The sequence below is a fragment of the Pleurodeles waltl genome, chromosome 9, assembly GCF_031143425.1.
Source record: "Pleurodeles waltl isolate 20211129_DDA chromosome 9, aPleWal1.hap1.20221129, whole genome shotgun sequence".
NCBI lineage: Eukaryota > Metazoa > Chordata > Amphibia > Caudata > Salamandridae > Pleurodeles > Pleurodeles waltl.
The window spans coordinates 998,686,410-998,708,573 of NC_090448.1; the positions used below are offsets into that span (position 1 = coordinate 998,686,410).

Sequence of the window (22,164 nt, forward strand, 5' to 3'; positions counted from 1 at the left end):
CTATACTTGTCCAATCATCACCTCTATCAAGAGCTATTACTCTGGATCCATAATGGATCATTGGGGGTATTTTCATTACAGTAGTCTTCATTGGAGGAGGGAGCAAGGAACTCCCATACCTTCAACTGAATTTTGCTAAATAGTCTGAAGTTAAAAAGGCTCTAATCTTTATAGCTCTTAGGTCATCTTTCCAGTTTAAAGTTCAACTAAAAACATTCATAGACATCTGCAAGACTTTACTATCGCATTGTGTTAAACAAGAACAGTTTGTTTTCTTAAGCAAAATCATTACTGCAGCTCTTTCAATATTTAAAGTCATAAGTTTTTTTTTTTTTTTTTACAATATTCAGGTAATCAAGTTTAAGTTTCAGTCCCACAACTGTAAAGTCCAGAAGACAAATTGTTTACATAGAGCAAAGAGAGTATGTGGACACCTCCTATTTTCAGCAAAAAAGACCTGGCTCCTTGCAAAATAACATGCAGATCTGCCAAATAAATCCCTAAAAAACACACATCCCTGCAGAAGACTATATTGTTTATCTACTCTTTGAGGCAGTCTATCAGACAAATCAGGTTCTACCGGGAAATATTAAATTAGTATAAGTCCTTGATTGGAGAATGTAGTCCCTGAGGAATTTTTCATGGTTCTAATTTACTGCACAAGTGGCCGCTATCCACTGAATGAAAAGCTATGCGGAAGTCGACAAAGCAAATACAAAGTCTTTGATTAAGTCCCATGGACGTCTTCACTAAAGCCCATAACACAAAGCAGTGATCAATGGTAGAGAGGCCCTAACAAAACCTCATTGTTCTAGTGGTAGAGTATTCGGTCAGAAACCCCGTCTCAAACTGAAACAGCAAAATCTTAGCAAAAAAACTTTGGATATAGTGTCATCTATGCTTATTAATCTATAGTGATTTACTTCCATCCCATTCTCCTTTTTAAGGATCAGGTTGATCACAGTTCCACACTGTGAATCAGGAATAATCCAGATTTTCCCAATCCACTGAAAAAAAGGGGGTGAGGATTTCTCTCCACCAATTCATATTCTTCTTTAGAATAACTTGAGGAATGTTTTTGGGGCCTTCTGCCCTGCTTAATTTTAAGAGTATGAAAGTATTGTTTATTCTTTCCATGAAGAAATAATTGAACCGTTCTGGATCATTAACCAGGACACTTTCATTTGTGGGGAGGGGATGTGCTATATACATTGTTTACAGGTAAAGCCCATTTCCTCTGTGGAATAAGACAGGCCAAAGAATTGGGGATATTGTTGAAATAAGAGTTCACTATGCCAAAACATTTTCTGATTACCACCCTGTATGACTTGAACCATTTGATTACACTGGGTATAAAAGTAACGATTTTTCACCCCAGACAATATTCTTGCATTCCATTTTCACTTTCTTTAACTTATAGCTATGGAGAATCACATCCAAAAGCTTTCTCCTTTTTAGGTACTAAGCGTTTTAATCTTTGACGAGCTGAGTTAAACCAATTTGAATTAGACGTTGACACAGTAACAATGTCCAAAAATGTGGAACGCCAAATCCCTTTATCTTATATCATTTCAAAATATTTTACAAGTTTTGAATCCTGGAAGTCTGTTAATATCTGGATTGAAAAGACATCCAACCCCATGGTGAGTCTTCTGTTATATTCAACTCTAAAAGGGAGGACTTGGTGGTCCGCCTGTCATCTCCAACGAAAAGTGATAGAAATAGACCAATGATCCCTACCTTCAAATGCTAAGACCTTAAAATGTTTATAAAGTGCATATTGGTACTCTAAAACATTCACATAATAATTGGACATAACTGATGGTCAATATGAATGTTTGCCTAACTGAAGAATCTGAGATAAACCTTTGGTTCAAACAAACCATTACCGTTGTTGCCATAGAGCAACAGATTTTTTTTCATCAACCTTTCTATACTGCAGCAGTAAGGAAACCGGCAGGAAATTCTTCCAATAATTAATCGGTGATACAAGGCACTAATTTTGATTTACACTTGCCTGCAATATTTGTTATTCTGTTTGTGTGGCCATTTATAGTTCTTTCAATCACACTGTCAAGTAGAGAGTTTGGCTTTCCCTCACAGGTTAACATCCACCAGGTGCACGCAACAATATGGGTTACATCAGTAGAAATTTTGTTGGGAGTAAAGATAGTAGACCACGAAATATATGGCCTTATTTGTCCAGTCACCAATGATATGTAGTGCTGTAAACCATTCCACAACTGGATTCTTTCACAGCCAGGTGTCTGAACATAAGCCTTCAAAATTACACCTAATGAATGATCTTTAAAAAAAACAACAACAATAAACACTTAAAACCTGTATATTCCAACTTATTATCCTAAGCTTCTGAGGGAACTCCTGTCCCTTAGCTTACTCATTTAAGGCAAGGGGCAAACCTACACCAAATAAAGCAGTTCATATCTTTTTGAACCACAAGGGGAGATATCAAGCGTTCCATAACCTTCTTTTTGACTGTTCCATACAACAATCCGAAGGTTACCCAATTTTTTTTAAATAATTATTTGCCTCAATATCTCTAGTCTCATGAAGTTAGTTCTGTACGAGTAGGGGTGTTGACGGAACCTTGTGCATCGTTTGACATGACGTCAAACTCAAGTGATAAGTTAGTATGGGTTTAATTTCCAGCCACAACTCTACCAGTTTTCAATTTATTTTCCAAGCCTAATGAGTTTAAGCATTCTTTAATGTTAAGAATTGACAGCACTATAAAAGGAGAGTAGAAATATGCTGCCTTTGTTACCTCCAGTCAACGATTTGAGAAAATCATCCATATTTTTTGATTTAATGTAGGGTATCATAGAAAGCTGACTTAGTCAGATGGGGAGCTTTGAACGATTTAAATGGCAAAGCTTCTTTGCCCACTCTCTCTTCTAGTTTATAAAGAGGTAAAAAAAAAAAAAAAAAAAGATATTTCCCAAAGGGCCCAACTCTGGAAAATAAAACATTAATATATTTTCAAGCACTATTTAACATTTTGCTAATCCGGCCAAATTCAAAAACTGCAATTTGAAATACAAATATTTAACAGAAGTGTTCAATGTGCCAAGAAAATGCAACTGCAAACTTAATATGCTCTGCGTAATTGTCTAAACACACCTTATTTTCCCTGGCCATTAGGAAGCATTAAATGGACATCTTTGTTTAAGAGGGATGCCTACCTCCGTAGCAATGGGGCTAGCCAATCAGAGAGGTAACAGCATACAAGATGTGCCTCCCATGTATATACAATTATGCATTGCAGCACTCTTAAATGTGAAGGTATCACATTAAACACGGGCTCTGCTTGCATACGTATCGCTCCTCTAATACTACAGACAGCTCACATTTCCCTTTAGTGGCACTAAGCTAAAAACAAACTACCCCAATAGGATTAAGGAGCAGTTAAAAAAGGAAATCTGAATGTGGATTGAGGTTGGCACCCAGCGAAGAGAGGCCATTTTGTTGCTGTGATCCATCTTATATCAGGAAAGATTCGAAAAACACACTCCAAATCATGATTTGGCTTTAGGGAAAACATCTACTATTAGCTTTTCACTTCTAATGGTATATGAGCATCGATGTGAACAAATGCATGCAACTCTGAGGCACCTACCTGGTTGTTGAAGCATGTGCAATGATATTTCCTCCAATAGGCTTTTTGGGGTCTGCAGCAAACATAGCAGCTCCATCTACTTGTGCCACTACCTGGTTTGTAATCACTACTGCTACACCAAACTGCCGGAAACAAACATTGGGCCGAAGTCAAATATTATTTTAAACAAGATAACATAATTCAAAGTAGTAACCGGTTTTATAAGCATAACACTAATGAGTGAAACTGAATGCCATGAAAGGAAAAACATGGTGAGAACAAGTGTTAAATGATTTTTTTTTTTTTACCTCATCTGCAAGTCGAAGAAGCATGCGTAGAAATCTAGCCAGGTGCATCTGTCGAGCAGAAAGCTCTCCTCTGCCAGAGTAGTCTGTCCTGTAAAGAGCTGTAGCACTGTCAACAATCAGCAAGGCATACCTTAAAGAAAAGGCTACAGTGAGATATAGCAAGTTTGGCTTCAAATTATATGAATTAGTTACTACTGCAAAAACAACTTTCTTGCTAATTCGGTTTTCTGCTGTAAAAGTCTCTGGTCCCGCTGGAGTGGATATAATAGGTTTACAAAAAATACATGAAGTAAACTAATCTTAAATTTTGCTTCGGCTTGCAAATCTCTTGGGCACATAGCAAGCCCCCCCCCCCCCCTAATCTTTGAGCTTGCCAACACTTCTAATGTCTGGCCCATACAAAGTAATCTTCAGGATTCCTGCTTCGCAAGTGAGACACAACTAAAGAGAAAATGAGACCAGCATTTTTGAAGTGATTAATGTGCAGCTGAAGGTGTCAACAGAAAAGTGCAGCGGAAGGAGAAGCTATGTCCATATAGAGTAAATGAAAAGCATAAGATATGCATTGGTGGGAATGCTAAGGTGAGATCCCTAGACCTTTCCCTTGGATTATATTCCTTTCAATGATTCCGATATTATAAAAATGTCTATGTCTAAAGTTGTTTTCCGCTGTGTAGACTAATTAACATTCTGAACTTCTCCTCCATTGGGGGGGAATGATCTGCATGCGATAAGTAAGCATCTTTGACTTCCTTCAGAGGGACGCTTTGTAAATTGGGTGTTAGAAGCGTGTCAGATCTTGTTCAACTGCTAAAGGGTTTACTACTCTAACTTCTCATAAGGTACTAGGAAAGAGCAACTTTCAATTTTGGTGGAAAAAACTCAACTGTTGTCAACAGTGCCCTCTTGTGGTAAACCTCTTGCTAAGCTCTTCAAGCTAGATCTACATGTTCTTGAAAAGATGGCGGAACGCAAGACACAATTTGATTTGTTACAGGCATGTAATATGGTTCTTTGAGTTAAGCTGAACGGTAACTTCTTTGCAGTGAAGCCAGTTGTGGTGATCTTGTGCAAGTGCTTTGATAGGATGTGTTGAAACAGCACTGGAAATCTTCAATAGTTTAGTTAAGTTTATCTGACTATTTTTATGAGGATGGAAGACAGTGGACAGAGAATAAATTGTCTATTGGAATTTATTTTCACAAGAAAACATCGACCTTGAGATAAACAAGCTAATGGACAGAGTTAAGAGAAGGAGATACTAGTATTAATTTAACACAAGTAGCAAGATAGTGTCTCCTCCTAGTTAATAATTCTAAATAACAAAGGCCAAAGAAATCACCATCCATAAAGCGGATGCTAGCAATGGATATAATTAGCAAGCTTTTTTATAGCATGTTTTATTTGAGGAACAGTTAACGTATCTTAACGTTTCAATTTGGTGTCTCAGTTGGAACGAGAAAATTAACTTCCTATTAAGTATAGGCATTTTTTTAATTCACCAGGAAGATCTGTGAGGATGTTATAGCATCACTGAAGTATGCCTATAAGAAAACGTGAAAAAATAGTGGCAGTAGCTCATTTTCTTAGAATGAGTCATCAGCTGACTAAAGAGGTAGGCAGGCCTTGTAGCAGTAATGGCAGATGAAAATTATTTTCATCTTGGCACAACTGTTGTAGCCATATGGGGGAGAGGAGTAATGATAGTTGTAAGTACATCCCACCTCTGTTCCAGCATCTCTAGCATACATTGTGCAATTTAGCTCCAATTTTTGGATATCAGATATCAGTTTTATTCCTCTTTACAATGTGTCGCTCCGCAAGAAAGCCCCAACAATGCAATGTTAGATGCATACTTTTCAGTTTTTTGAACGACTTGCTGGCATTTGGCTGCATCAAGATAGGCAGGAGGCAGAATTTGCTCCTTACAAACAGAATCTAGTTAGCAAGATACGAATGAACCTTAAATGGTAGCTATATAGGTTCTAGGACATATCAGCAGGGGAAATTCATGGGTGCACAGTAAATGATCTTCACCACTGTAGTCTACTGTGGGGCAGCCTCCTCTCCCTGCATTCCTCAATGCCCATGCAGGGCTTCTCAATTTCCTCATCAACAAGGAGTTCTACTTCCGTTTTCTTTGTGACATCTGCTGTCGCTTGCCACACAGTTCAGCTGCATCCAGCCACTATGAGCGCTACTGTCCCATGTTTCATAGCTGCCCCATTTTTAAGTAAACATCAGTGTTATACTAAAAACTGACAAATTGTGCTTGTTCCTGATGCCATATTGCAACTTAGCAGTGCTTCTGTTTATATGGTACAAATGGTTCTTTCTAGTGAATTTGGGGCTTTTTTGTATTTAATTATACTGCCTCATGATCTGATCCACTCTGAAGAAAGTCTGTACTCTTACTTATGGGGATTTGACCGCTAGAAACCTCCCCACTCCTCCCCTGACCAAATCTTATGGGCGTCGAATATATGCAACAAGGAGCTGGGGATGAAGTGCTAGGAGACGCTATTAAAATGCAGGATGGATTTTGTTCTGATGTACTTTGTTCTATCCATCTCCATTCAATTTGTGCTGATGGCTCGTGTAGCTGGGCTCACCAGCCATCCAGAAAAAAATATTCATGCTCGCCTTTGATGGGCTTTCTGCAGCAAACAGAAAGACGCATACTCCTCCTCAGACACAAGCATGCCCTTGATGACACCTAAGGCCACATCTTGTAGACTTTTATTTATTGTTTAAATTGTGCAGCGTCATCTATTTGGAAGTTACCCTAAGTAGCGAAAGATTCAAGTAGGGAGAGAATAAGATGCTTCTGCATTTAAGAAACGCTGCTACCACCTTCATGCAATTTGAGAAAGCCTGTAAGCTGATCTAGGAGCAAATGGAAGAACTCTGAATTGGAAACGACACGGTCTTACGCACAATTCGATATGGAAATAAGCATCCTGTACGAGGAGGATACAATCAAGTCACGTGGACAAATGAGGGAATATTCAATAAGCTAACACTTTTTTATACATTTGTTTGCATTGCCCATATCCTGAATTTGTCAGAACTGGTTATGGGGCTTGCTTTATTTTGGGGTTAAAAAAGTAGCAGGGGAAAATGTTCTTGATATTTCGATGTTACAGAACCTTATTCAAATGCCTTCTTTTTTAAGAGATTCTGTTTCTTGCAGCAGTCTCAACCAGTTGTAATGCTGCACTGAGAGCAGCAGAATCTGATTTTGTATGCTTTTTGTATTGTAACGTAGAATATTGTACGATTTATTCTCCACAATATTATGCATCCAATTAATATTTGTTATATTTTGCCAATCAGAAGATAGTAGCAAATCGTCCAACCAGGTTTCTGGGCAGATATGGTAGGCTGGAGGAGTCAATGCTTCAGGAAAGGCGTCTTTCCTGTAGCAGAGAAAGCTGTTGGTTTCCGGTACCACTCGTGGGTCTTCGGCTTTGGAAACAGGTCTTCAGCTGTGTACTGGGAAGCAACAAAGTGGTTGCTCTATTTTCAAATACTCTGTTGGCCATGCGCACAGCCCTTTGTTTGATCCGAGAAATGTGTCACCTTCAGATAAACCGATTTCAGTCTTCATTCTATGAATCTGATTGTTGGCATTAGGACTGAAGAGAAAAATACCTGTAAGGGGAAAAGCTTCAGCTGTGCCTATAGGCCCATTGATATTAAATAAAGCTACAAAGATCTCCCCATTGAAAGCACATGGCAATACTCGTTAGCTAAATCATTTGCTAAACTGATATTCTGGTTAGACGAGACTACACCCTTCTATAAAATTGCCGGGAAGTCGCCCTCCTTTCTCTCTGGATAGAAGCTCCAAAGAATGATGCAGGTACTCTGAGAAATCAGTTGTAGCACTGCAAAAGAGCTCTCACAATGGCACACTTTCCTATTTTTCTCACTCAGTGCGTCTACCTGGCTGCTTTTACAGGAGACACTCAATTCACTTGATCAATATGAATCATACTGTTTTTTTGCAGCCGTCAACCAGAATATTATGGCGGAATGTCACGCGCAGAAAGTAGGATAAGGATTCAAAACTTCATTGTTTCTTAAGGCCTCTTCCTTTCCACTGGTCTTAATGAGAAAAGTGTCAGTATCATTTCATTTGTATGTTTTAAAAGACAAGGAAATAATCGGACCATATGCTTAAGTCAAGGTTTTCGAAGAAGTATTGGATATTTACCTCCCATAGGCCTCTCTCCCAGGGGACTGGCGCTAGATCTGGCCCACCTGTAATGACTGGAAGAGCTAGGTTTTCCAAATGGTGCTATTTCCTGAGGCACTTCTCCTTTAGTCCGACAGAATGTATGACTTTTAAAAATTTATATCTGTGATTAGAGCCGTCATCTCAGAGTATTGGAGGGAGCTGGTGGTAAGTTCACCAGCAGTGGAAGCTCCGGCACAGTTAAAGGAGAAGTCACAGAATCATCATCTATAACATCTACTGTTGAGACCTCCTTGCATTTAGATTCTGCTGGGAGATAGCAAGAAAGTACTTATTTCGTTTCTATGATCTCTTACTTGATGCAATGGCCTGTATGTGGTGTCTCTATAGTATGAACCTAGCCAAAAAGCAGTAGGGTATTGTGAATGGTCATGATGACAAACCTTTGTCTGTGCCAGTCTGTGCCTGGACTGCACCCGGCAACAAGAACACTGGTCCAACTGCCACCCACAGCTACACTTCTTCTGCCCTCTGCGCCCTCAATGCACCACGAACACTGCCACTGTGAAGAACCACACTCCCCAAAAGGGCCCGTCACATGATCCCTCTGCCACAACATGCACCCCAACCACCCCACCCACCTCTCTCAGCAACACCCACCCACCTCTCTCAGCAACACCCAGCCCACTCGACAGACAACACCAGCTACCCACCTCAGCTCACATGCACCCTCAACACACGTTCACTCAGCAAACACGCCACCAAGGTCAGGGACCTTGTTGACACACTTGCGCCTGACACTGTCTTCCTAACCATCATCACCACCACTGCCATACCAGCACTATACAGAATCACCCAGCGCAACTGCATCAACAAGCCAGACAGAGACACTGCCATCATCCACAGAGACTCCATCAATTGCACCACAGACTACACCATTCCAGCAATGGAACACTTCAACTTCACTATCCAAATGGGAGAGAAATCCACAATTAGGAGAACCCTTGCATGCCGTCCACTGGGACCTTGAACCACCTTCTGCAACCTCATCACCGATTTCATCGCTCCTCCTCACCAACGTCTCGAAGGACTACATGTTCCTTGGAAACCTCAACTTCCACCTCGACAGCATAACAGACCCTAATCCTCCAACCTCCTCGACAGCCTGAACAGCATTGGCCTCACCTAACTCATACAATACAGCACGCACATTACAGGACACACACTGGACCCCATATTCACCTCCAGTGACCACATCAAATGCATCCACACCACCAAACTCACATGGACTGACCACTTAATCATCACAAACCCCAAGGCCTTCCAACCGATGCAACCCAATGCTGCCATTCGCAGCTGGAAGAAGGCCTCTGAGACCAAATAGACTAACACCCTCAACCTGCTCAAACACCACAATGTGAACCAGGATGTCAGAAGCTTGAACGCGTGGATCACTGACTGCACGGACTTCGCCTCCACCAACAAGAAAAAACACAGAAGAACAAACACAGAAGATCCACCAAGCAAGCCAGATGGTCCACCAAAGATCTCAGAACAGCAAAGTGCAACTGCAAGCACCTCAAGAGAAAGCAGCACACTAACAAAGACCCAATCAACAGAACTGCCTACGAATCAGCACTCGACCTATACCACCGCAACTATGTGAGACATATCGCGCATTGAATCTAACCCAAACAATAAGGACGTCATCTGCATAGTCAAGGAATTCACCAACCCCACAACAACAACACACACACACACAACCATCAGATCCATCTCCCTGCTCCATTTCTCAGCCAAAGACATTGAAAAAGCCATCAGCCAACAACTTGCCATCTACCTGGAACACACTTACCTCCTGAACGACTCCCAATCGGAATTCTGCAGAAACAACAGCATGACAGTCCTGATCGTGGCCAAAGACGACCTCAACAATGGAGAGACAGACATCCTTATCCTCTTCGATCGGTCAGCAGGTTTTGCCACTGTCTCCCACCACACGCTCCTTGCTAGACTTCACAACATAGGCAAAGGAGCCTATAGATCGCCTCCTTTCTCACTGACAGAACGCGAGTCCACCTTCCACCCTTCACCTCTGAACCCAAACCAATCATCTGCAGAGTCCCTCAAGGACCATCACTCAGCCCCACCCTCTTCAACATCTACATGTTCCCCCCTTGCCAACACAGTCAGATCCCACGGACTCAACATTATATCCCACACTGACACACAACTCATTCTCTACCTCTCCGAAAACTCCAATGCCACCAGAACCAACTTCCACTAATGCATGACCACAAACACTAATTGGATAAGGAATAACTGCCTCAAGTTCAACACAGACAAGAATGAAGTCTTGGTACTCAGCATGAACAATCCCCCAAGGGATGACTCCTGGTGGCCCACTCCAACCCCAGCTGACCACGCCAGAAATCTCTGTATAGTCCTGTGCAGCAAACTTACCATGAGGTCCCAAGTCAACCCAGTGGCAACCTCCTACTTCTTCATCCCGCGCATCTTACATTAAATTTTCAAGTGGCTTCCCCGAAACATGACAGACCATCACCCAAAACCCTTGTCACCAGTTCACTGGACTATGGCAACACGCCTTAAGTGGGAATCGAGGCCCACCTAATTTAAAAACAACAGACCATCCATAACGCCGCATAAAGACCCATCCTGGATCTCCCACATCGCACCCACATCACTTCCCACCGGAAGAAACTCCACTAGCTCTCGGTATAAGAGATACCAGTTCAAGCTCCTCACACAAATGTTCAAGGCCCTGCACGCCTACATCAACCACCACCTGAGATTCCACAAACCCTCTAGACACCCCCACTCCGCTTCTCTCGTGCTGGCCCACACCCCTGCATACAATGCAGGGGAGCAGGAGGGCACCCCTACCTCACAGTCAAAGCCTCTCCCTGCACCTCAGAACCTCCCCATTCTACAGAAGTTCCATAGGATGCTGAACTCTGGGTTGTTAGACTCAGACCCTGGATCCTGCCATTGCCTGGATACCCTTACAAGTGACAAGTCGCACTCTACAAGTAGACTGATTAATGGACTTTGTCCAATCTCAAGGAAGTCAAATGTGAAAATTACTTCACAAAATTATTTTATGTTGAGAAACTTGGACAACAATACTGGTGAAGTTTGATTTGGGAGCCCCTGAGATGGTGGCACACCTGTTAATGACGAGGACTGAAAAGAATAAATCTTGCTACCTCGTTCTGGAGGAAGATGCACGTTCAGACAGCACTTTTCCCATAACTCCTTGTTAAGCCCTGAGGCAAAGACCTTTATTATTGATTAGTCAGCTGAACTTGTGAAATTTAAACATTTGTTTAAATATTTAACACTATAAAAAATAATTATAATACCTTGACTCTGCCATCATGGCTGAGGCTTGATAGAGCAACTGGGTCTGATGATCTGTGTTAAATGCTCTAGCATATGCCACATTGTCCAGTACATCACTGCCAGAGAGTCCATATCTATAAAATAAAATAGGAATGCAAGTTAGTCATTGTGCAAGTTAAACACCGACTGATTTAGCAACACAACGTAAGGATAACATTTTTGATTTATCTCCTCCTACCCACAGTAATGAATTTCAGGTATGCAGGTACAGGGTCTCCAAGTACTGAAATACCAATCAAACAGAACACATAACATACTGGTCAGTAGAACAGTCAAATGGGGCAAGAAGAAACCATTATTGAAGAAAGCCCAGTAATTAAACCCTTCCCTAGATGCCGATCATCATAACTGGTTAAAAATAAAAAGATGCTCCCACAAAAAGCAACTTCAAAGCAATGATTTTCCATTTTCAGACAAAATTACATTTTGTTTTTGGGGCACCTTCACTCCCTCTAGCAAAAAGAGCATTTTGAGGCCATTTGTGGCAATCAGAAAAACAAAAGTGATTGGTGTAATGCTTTAATTAATCTCAGTAACTAGTAATGATTCTAGTCCACATTTTAACATTGTTTTTTGGCCCAACATGCCACCTCAGCCAGGAATCAGCCTAATGCAAATTAGACTAGCTTCTTCTCCAACAGCAATAGGCCAGGCAAAACATTCAGGTTAGGTCCCTTCTGAATGGAAACAAGCAACCACAGACTAGGTCCGGTTTATCTAGGCCTAGTCAGTAGGTTGCAAATTTGCTCCAGTGGCACAGTGAGCATGAGACTCATGTCTGGGCACAAACCCTGCACAGTGGAAAACTAAAAAGTGATGTTTGGAATACTTGAATTAAATTCTACTACTGGTAATTACTAGGGGCTGCATTCTGGTCCATCCTTTTTAGCACACCATGCTACGCCTCACACAGGAAATAGCCATATGCAAATCAACCGCAGCCCTGCTTTAGTAAGAAAAATCCAGCCTGAACCGCGAGGCCCAATAGGCTGAAACCAATCTGTGGTTGCTTGTGTATCTGTTCAAAGAACACCGGCATGGCAGTTTGGGTTGCACTGTTCCTATCAGAACAGAGCTATGCCTGATTTACATATTGCTTGTTCTGGTCTGAGGTGGCTCGGTGGGCAAAATAATTAACTGGATTGTGATCCAAGGCAAATACAAGTGGCTGAAATGAATTCAAGCTATGCAGCCATCAGTATTTTGTCTGCCTCAGTGCAGGGGATACACCCGGACATGGGTCCTGTGCACACTGTGCAGTAAGACTCATCTGTACTCTACTGACAAAGCCTAAATAGACTGAAACCAGTTTGGGGTTAATTGTGTTCCCATTCAGAGGGGACCTGGCCTAGCAGTTCAGACTAGACTGCTCCTGTTGGAGCAGGACTAAGTTTGATATGCTGATCAGATGAATGCTCCCTGTCTAAGGTGCTATGATGGGAAAAATGATAGACTTGATTGCGGTTCAGAGTAATTACCAGTGGTTGAGATCAGTTCAAGCAATACATCCATCACTTTTTTGTTTTCTTCAATTTCTTGCAATCTGGCATCGACTGTGGTGGCTTAAGCTATTAGCTCAAAGTTATCTTACAGAAATGATAGCCCTACAGCACCAATAATGCAGTGCTTAATTTGAGCCGGTTTTTGCTGGTGGGGCCCACTGGCACTTATTTTTGAAGATTGGCACTTATTTTTCTGCTTCAGACATTTATGGGGTGCAAGAGAGGAAAAAAACAAATGAGCTGAAAGACGGACTAGGAGAAAGGTAGGAAACCGGCTCAAATAGAGAAAGCAGGGACCTACAAGAGTGAGATAAAGAGGCAGCAGTATTTTGTAGTGGATTCAATTGGCATGACGTGAATTCAACATCAAGCAGCATTAGTACTGGGCATTCTCACATTTAATTGCATTGGCATGGGTTGCTGAGAACAACTTTGGACACCAACACTCATTTTACAAATTAAGCACTGCAATTATGTGGTGAAGCTCTGAAGCTAAAGTTAGCAAAAACCACAGGATTTGAGATGAACCTCTCACTACAAGCACGTCTGAGGCTACATATTTAAGAACTAGGAAAATCCAATACGTATTCGTTTTTTGCTTAAGAGTAGAGCAAAAGAAAACTGCTGAAGGGCAGTTTTGTAAGTAGTGTTCAAGTCAAAGCTGATGAAGGTTGCAAGCAGCAGGGAAACATCTTTATCTGGAAAAGTGCAAACAAATGTAGGCAGCTAAACCCAATGGATGAAGCGGAACCACTGATTGGTGTTCTGGACGCTGTATTCAGCAGTATAGAGTTAAAGAACACCCGATAAATATACAGAGGAAGCATTTGAGTTTTCATTTTTTAGTGACATAAGTTGGGGAGGAAGGTAAGGATACACACACGTACGTAGTGTACCAAGTGAATATGGATAACAAGCTTGCTCCAAAGGACCAGCCTCCAAAAAAGCAGCATTCGAACAGTGTTAAGGTAGCTTATTTCCAGAGCGCTGATTTCTACCATATACATAATTTACTGAATAAGAGCCATCTTTCCTTTTACAGCAGATATCTTATAAGATAACAATATTTACCTGTTAAAAAATTCCTGGACGACTGGTAGAATCGGAAAAGGCCACAAGATGCTGTCACTAAGACCCACCATGAGTATCAACTCCTAAAGCACTGCTCCCACACCCCTTAGCAGAGGTGTAGCAGATCTGCAGGGATGTGGAATTCCTATAAACGCCCAGGACATATTGTTTGAGGTCAAGGGCAACAAGTTTTCATGTTTATTTTGTCCTTGGGACAAGTAGGCCCAACCCTCTGCAGCACAAACCCTTTGGCTGCCAGTTTACAGAGAAGGGAACTGTCTGCAGTTCAGGTAATGTGTGTCCATATATTAATGCTGTTAGAGCTTGTATTTACGGTTCATTAATTAAAATTGTTCATTATTAGGTCCAAGCGCTGTAAATAAACGTTTTAAGGTCACACTGCACTACTGGCAGTGTTTCCAGTTTGGGGCCGGGGGGGAGGGGGGAGGGGGGGGGAGGAGTGTACACACTTTTGAAAAATTTAACAATTTGAGGCTATGTATAATGCTCCCAGAATGCTCTCTGATTAGATGCAAATGTTTGCCGAAGCTTTGGTTTCAAAATAAAATGTTCAGAAAAAAATGCAAGTAGCAAAACAAAAACGTTTCGCTACTATGCAATTTTAGGTGCTATTTCTTTGAAGTATCAGTAAAATGTGTTGATGCATGCTAGCATTTCCAAAAAATATTCCTAATGGAAAATCAGTATAACCATTTTAAACAAGATAATGGGAAGCATGAAAATAAACAAGAACTGACAAAGCCAACCGATATGACATCTGAGTCTTTTGGTTTAATCAATGTGTGCTTTTTTACATGGCTTTTGAAACACTTAGGGGCATATTTAAGAACCACCTTTCTTGCGTCCTTTGCCACCCCCATACCGCCACCATGTATGCGCCGTATTTAAAATACACTGCACCATGGCGCAGGGTAGGGGGGAAATAGCGTCATTTATGATGCTATTGATGTACTCTGCAGGAGTAGCGCCAAAACCTTGGTGCTACTCTTGCAGAGTACATTGGGCCATTATAAATAATGGTATGCCCCCACTGAATGCCTGCTCTTAGCAGGTGTTGAAAGTGCCGAAAAAAATGGCTCAAGAAAATCTCTTATATTTCCTCTTGCATACATTATGCCTCGCATAGACAATGTGGTGCAAAGGTTTACAAAGTGGCGCAATGCATGTGTTGCGCTACTTTGTAAAGAAACATAAGCATCAAATAAAATACGCTAATGGGTCGGTAGGTGGTGCTAGGGGCTTTGAAATATGGCCCTTTATTGTTGTGGGAGCTGCCAGGCCCTCACCACTTTAACAAACACTGGCAAAAAGAAAAAAACAAGTTTTGGGTCCATAAAGCACACATTGCCACCAGTGGCGTAACAAAGGCCCTGGAGTCCCCCTCCTGGGAGCACTTCAGCACAGCGCCTGCCCTGAGTGAGTCTAGAGGGGGGGGGGGGGGGGGGGGGGGGGGGTGTGCTCCATATTTTTTGCAAGGGGCCCCCTCCAGTTTCGTTATGCCACTGATTGCCACAGTATTTCCTGGCACTGATTGTTCCTGGCACTGAACAAAACTACTTTGTGGGTCAATATGCTCTTTCTGGAAGAGCAGAATGCAATCACTCACAGTAAAGCCAGCCAATAGAGAGAGAAACAGAAGGTTAATATAAACAAAATGTCTTTCTTAACACCAGATCTAATTAGGGACCAGGAAATTGTACTCATAGAAAACATTTCTGAACTGTATTTTAGCACGAGCAAATATGCATGTGCAGATTTGCTCATGTGAAAATCTATTGAGCGTATACAAGTTCACTTTCCCTCCACCCACTTTTTTCCCAAATCTGGAAGAACTTCTACTTCTGCCATTGTCAGGAGTAAATTTCCAATCGTTCTCATTGTTGGAAAAGATTGGTGAGGAGGAGCTGGTGAAAATCCTTAAAACATGCAAGTTAGTAGGTTTGCAGACTCAAAGGCATTCGAGCCCTGGAACTATTGCTTACTGCTTCCTCCAGCCCAAGTATGTAGATTTGCGGATGGTGGCAAAATAAGGAAATTGCTATGGTAGGGATTGAAATTACTAATATTCAAGCTCTACTATAGCAGTAGCCCTGGCATAATCAGAGAGGCAATTATCAGAGCTCTTACATAATGAGATTGCTGCCATAATTTGTTGCCGCACTACAAGGGACAAGTTGATTTTTTTACAGGACAAGTAGATTTAAGAAGCAACCTGTCCCATGGACAAGTAGATATTTTATTAAATTTCACACCGCTGGATCTGTCAATTTTATTTCTGCTATGTGGGTGGAGCATGGCATATGCTTAACAAAAGAACGGAGGAGAGGATGTTTGTAAGAAGGGAGAACAACTAATACAGCAATCACCACAAAGATAGTTCTTTAACTCTATTCTGGATCTTTCTTCCTCCCGATCACTTGGTAAACTGGTCTCAATGCCCCAACATGCCTGGAAGGTTAAGACAGCATAGGCCAGAAAAGGCTTCAATAAAACCGGGTATGGACCATTTACAAGCTGAACATTGCCTTTATAGGAAGATGCATCCATTGAAAAATGTTTCTCACAAAAGGTACGTGAAATAGTCAAAGTAGCTGCACAGTATAATTCAATGGAATAAGTCTCCGGAAACTTAATGACTTTGCATCTGCTGAAGTAGAATGAGCACAAAGGCTCTTGTCATAGGTTTGGAAAGTACAAAACAACCAGCAAGGCAATAAAATAATTAGCTGTTTTTTTCCTTGCTGTGGGAACCATAACTATGGGATACAATTATAAAAGAAAGTAGGTATTTATACATAAAATAAAAGAACTAGAACATCCTCAAAGTTGTGTAGAATTTCCTTAACCACGTGACAGTACATGGCAGGAAGAATGGCTTACTACTTATAGCTTGGTAGGAGCGGGGCACAGTACTCCAAACATGCTTGTGCCAACTTCATTTCAGAGAAGGAAAGGCTGATGACATTGAGTGTCAGTCCTGCCTGGTGTAGAGATTCAGTGAATGCAGTGACAACACCCCAAAGAAAAACTACACTTTCTGCAGTTCTTGAACGATCACGAGGTTTGAAGATGGTAGCATCCATCTCATAACATCAGATATAACTTTTTTCCCAGTTTCATGGCGTACTTCCTAGGCAACTGTGGTACCATGCTGCTACAGCCAGAACACTGGGACTTGGACTCAGGATTTTGTTTGGGAAACAGGTACTTCCTTAAGAATTTGCTGGAGAAGACTTTTGGGAATACAGAGAAGTATGATGAAAACCAAATAGTACTAAAAAGTGAACTTTGAACTATTTTGAACATTTGACTTCAAACATTGTTAAATACTTTAGAAAGTGTTTACATTTGAACAGGGAGTTTGAGCCTTTGAAGGATCAGGAAGAATTATATTGTCAAGACAATGGTTACACATAGTATGCTTGTGTGCTAAGGCACAAGGAAGTGATTATATATATATGGAAAATGTCACTTACCCAGTGTACATCTGTTCGTGGCATGTTCCGCTGCAGATTCACATGCTATGCACAAGTCCTGCCATCTAGTGTTGGGCTCGGTGTGTTACAAGTTGTTTTTCTTCGAAGAAGTATTTTCGAGTCACGGGATCGTGTGACTCCTTCTTTTCGGCTCCATTGCGCATGGCCATCGACTCCATCTTAGATTGTTTTCCCGCAGAGGGTGAGGTAGGAGTGATAGAGTGTAAAGAAAGAGATGTCCATGCAATGGAATAGAGATATATATACATACGTACAAATTGAAGCGTAACTTAAACGCTACAGGCTCCCGGAGAGGAGGGTGGGCGCATTTGAATCTGCAGCGGAACATGCCACGAAGAGATGTACACTGGGTTGGTGACATTTTCCGTTCGATGGCTTGTGTAGCTGCAGATACACATGCTATGCATAGACTACAAAGCAGTTCTCCCCCCATAAGCGGTGGTCAGCCTGTAGGAGTTGAAGTTGTTTGAAATAGTCTTCTTAGTAAAGCCTGTTCTACTGTGGCTTGTTGCGTTGCTAACACATCTACACAGTAATGCTTGGTAAATGTACGGGATGTTGACCAAGTGGCTGCTTTACAGATTTCTGTCATTGGTATATTCCCTAGAAATGCCATTGTTGCTCCTTTCTTCCTGGTGGAGTGTGCCTTTGGTGTTACTAATAGCTGTCTTTTTGCTTTTGGGTAACAGGTTTGGATGCACTTTACTATACATCTGGCTATTCCTTGTTTTGAAATAGGATTACCAGTATGGGGTTTTTGGAATGCGACAAATAACTGTTTAGTTCTAAATGATTTTGTCCTGTCAATGTAATACATTATAGCCCTTTTAACGTCTAATGTATGTAGCAGTCTTTCTGCTACTGAGTCTGGCTGTGGTAAGAAGACTGGAAGTTCCACTGCTTGGTTTATATGAAAAAGTGAGACGACTTTAGGTAGGAATTTTGGGTTAGTGCGAAGTGCGACTATGTTTGTGTACTTGTATAAAGGGTTGTTCAATAGTGAATGCTTGTATTTCACTAACTCTTAGTAATGAGGTGCTTGCAAAGAGGAATGCTACTTTCCATGTTAGATATTGAACCTGACACGAGTGCATGGGTTCAAACGGTGGACCCATGAGCCATGCGAGTACAATATTGAGATTCCATGAAGGCACTGGTGGTGTTCTTGGAGGTAGAATACGTTTTAGTCCTTCCATGAAGGCTTTGATGACAGGGACTCTAAATAAGACTTGTTTTGTGTATTTTGTAAATAGGCTGAAATAGCTGTGAGATGTATTTTAATGGATGAAAAAGCTAAATTTGCTTTTTGTAGATGAAGTAAGTAACATACAATGTCTTGTATGGATGCAGAAAGAGGTGTTATGTGTTTGGATTGGCAGTAAAAGACAAACCTTTTCCATTTGTTTGCATAGCACTGACTGGTAGTGGGTTTTCTTCCTTGTTTAATTACTTCCATACATTATGGTGGAAGATGTAGATATCCAAACTCTAAGACTTCAGGAGCCAGATTGCTATATTGAGTATTGCTGGATTAGGGTGCCTGATCAGTTGTTTGTTTTGTGTCAACAGATCCGGCCTGTTTGGTAGCTTGATGTGTGGTACTAGTGAAAGGTCTAACAATTTCGTGTACCATGGTTGACGTGCCCACGTTGGTGCTATAAGTATGAGTTTGAGTTTGTTTTGACACAGTTTGTTGATCAGAAATGGAATGAGCGGGAGAGGGGGAAAAGCGTAAGCAAATATCCCTGACCAGTTGATCCATAGAGCATTGCCCTTGGATTGAGGGTGTGGGAACCTGGATGCGAAGTTTTGGCATTTTGCGTTCTAGCTGGTGGCGAATACATCTATGTCTGGTGTTCCCCATTGGTGAAAGTACTTGTGAAGTACTTGGGGGTAAATTTCCCACTCGTGTGTTTGCAGATGATCCCGACTGAGACCGTCTGCTAATTGATTGTAAATCCTTGGAATGTACTGTGCTACAGGGTGAATGTTATAGTGAATTGCCCAATGCCAATTTTTTTGTGCTAGAAGACAAAGTTGTGAGGAGTGGGTTCCTCCCGGTTTGTTGAGGTAGTACATTGTAGTCATATTGTCTGTTTTGATGAGAATGTGCTTGTGAACGAGAAGAGATTGAAAGGCTTGTAGTGCTAGGAATACAGCTAGCAATTCTAAGTGGTTTATGTGAAGTTGTTTGTGTTTGTTGTCCATTGTCCCTGAATGTTGTGATTGTTGAGGTGTGCTCCCCATCCAATCATTGATGCATCTGTTGTAAGTGTGGATTGAGGCACAGGGTCCTGAAATGGCCACCCTTTGTTTAAATTTGTGGAATTCCACCACTGAAGCGAGATGTGTGTTTGGCGGTCTATCAACACTAGATCTTGAAGATGACCATGTGCCTGTGACCATTGTTTTGCAAGGCACTGTTGTAAGGGCCGCATGTTTAGTCTTGCATTGGGGACAATGGCGATGCATGATGCCATCGTGCCCAACAGTTTCATGACAAATTTGACTGTGTACTGTTGGTTTGGCTGGATTCGTGGTAATATGTTGTGGAATGATTGTACCCTTTGTGGACTTGGGCTTGCAAGTGCTGTTTGGGTATTCAATGTGGCTCCTAAATACTGTTGAACCTGCGCTGGTCGTAAGTGAGATTTGTGGTAGTTTATTGAGAACCCTAGTGTGTGTAGGGTGTTTATGACATGACGTGTATGGTATTGGCACTGTGTTTGACTGCTGGCTTTTATTAGCCAGTCGTTGAGATATGGGAAGACATGGATATGTTGTCTTCTTATGTAGGCTGAGACTACGGCAAGGCATTTTGTAAATACCGTTGGATCTACTGTTATCCTGAGAGGTAACACTTTGAACTGGTAATGTTTTCCTTGTATTACGAACCTGAGAGATTTTCTGTGCGCTGGATGGATGGGTATGTAAAAATACGTATCTGTTAGATCCAGTGTTGCCATAAAATCTTGTTGTCGTAACAGTGGGACTACATCCTGTAGTGTAACCATGTGAAAGTGTTCTGATAGGATGTGAAGATTGAGAGTTCTGAGATCTAGTATTGGTCTCAATGTTCCGTCTTTTTTGGGAATGAGGAAACACAGAGAGTAAACCGCTGTTCCTTTTTGATGATGTGGTACAAGCTCTATGCCTTGTTTGAGTAATAATGATTGTACCTCTGCTTGCAACATTGAAATGTGTTGGGAGGAGAGTTTGTGTGGTTTTGGAGGCATATCTGGAGGAATTTGTGCGAAATCTATGCAGTAACCATGTTGGATAATGGATAAGACCCAACTGTCTGTTGTGATGGGTAACCAGTGTGTGTGTGGAACTTTTGCAGTCTTCCTCCCACAGGGGAAGTGTGGCGAGGGAAGATGTAGAGGAAGTCACTGTTGGTGTGTGTGATTTGCTTTGAGGGCTGATATTTTCCCCTAGTTCTGGGAAATTGTCCCCTGTGGGTTCCTCGAAACCCCCCTCTTTGGTATTGTGGCTGGTAAGAGGGTTTGGATAGTGAGGTAGATGCATCAGATGTTTGGGCTCTAAAGCCTCCCCTATATTGAGGCTTTCGAAATGAGCCTCTGTATTGTGTCGAGTGAAGCGCCCCCATAGCTTTAGCAGTGTCAGAGTCCTTTTTCATTTTCTCAATGGCTGTATCAACCTGTGTGCCAAACAGCTGTTTTTAATTAATTAAATGGCATGTTAAGAACAGCTTGCTGGGTTTCAGGTTTAAAGCCTGACGTCCGAAGCCATGCGTGTCGTCTAATGGTGACCGCTGTATTAATAGTTCTTGCAGCTGTGTCTGCAGAGACAAACGCTGACCTGATTTGATTATTGGTAATGGCCTGCCCCTCCTTGACTATTTTCTGGGCTCTTTTCTGTTGATCCTTGGGGAGATGCTAAATGATGTCTCATCTCGTCCCAGTGGGCCCCGTCAGATATAGCCATTAGCGCTTGGGAATTGGCTATACGCAATTGATTAGCCGCTTGTGACGTTACTCTTTTACCGGCAGCATTGAATATTTTGCTTTCTTTATCTGGTGGCGGTGCGTCACCAGACAACTGGGAATTAGCCCTTTTCCTTGATGCACTGACCAGTACGGAATCTGGGGGTAGCTGTTGGGTAATAAAAGCTGGATCAGAAGGAGGCGGCTTATATTTCTTTTCTACCCTAGGAGTGATTGCTCTTGCCTTAACTGGTTCCTGAAAGATTTGACGTGCATGTTTTAACATGCCAGAAAGCATGGATAGACTCTGGTAGGTGGCGTGAGTTGAGGACAACTTTTAAATAAATAATCATCCTCAAGAGGTTCTGTGTGCATGGCTATGTTATGGTATGACGCTGCCCTAGCTAGAACCTGAGTGTTTGAGGTGCTATCCTCTGGGGGTGATGGCTTTGACGGATAGCACTCTGGATTATTGTCAGAAATGGGATCATCATAAAGGTCCCATGGGTCGACCTCATCCTGGTGTGACTCTGCAGAGTGTACTGGAGACTGTGCAGTGGGGGTAATAGGTGGAG

At 41.8% G+C, this 22,164-nt stretch overlaps 1 protein-coding gene across 1 annotated transcript in view; it reads right to left on the reverse strand.

Annotated features, from left to right (window-relative positions):
* RAD51 (RAD51 recombinase) overlaps window positions 1-22,164 on the reverse strand; it is a 147,786-nt gene that overhangs the window by 26,648 nt on the left and 98,974 nt on the right. The window contains exons 7-9 of the mRNA XM_069208568.1: window positions 11,512-11,625; window positions 3,925-4,054; window positions 3,638-3,759 (exon numbers count right to left, since the gene is read on the reverse strand). Coding sequence (XP_069064669.1) covers window positions 3,638-3,759; window positions 3,925-4,054; window positions 11,512-11,625 — 366 coding nt within the window. The remainder of the gene's footprint in view (window positions 1-3,637; window positions 3,760-3,924; window positions 4,055-11,511; window positions 11,626-22,164) is intronic.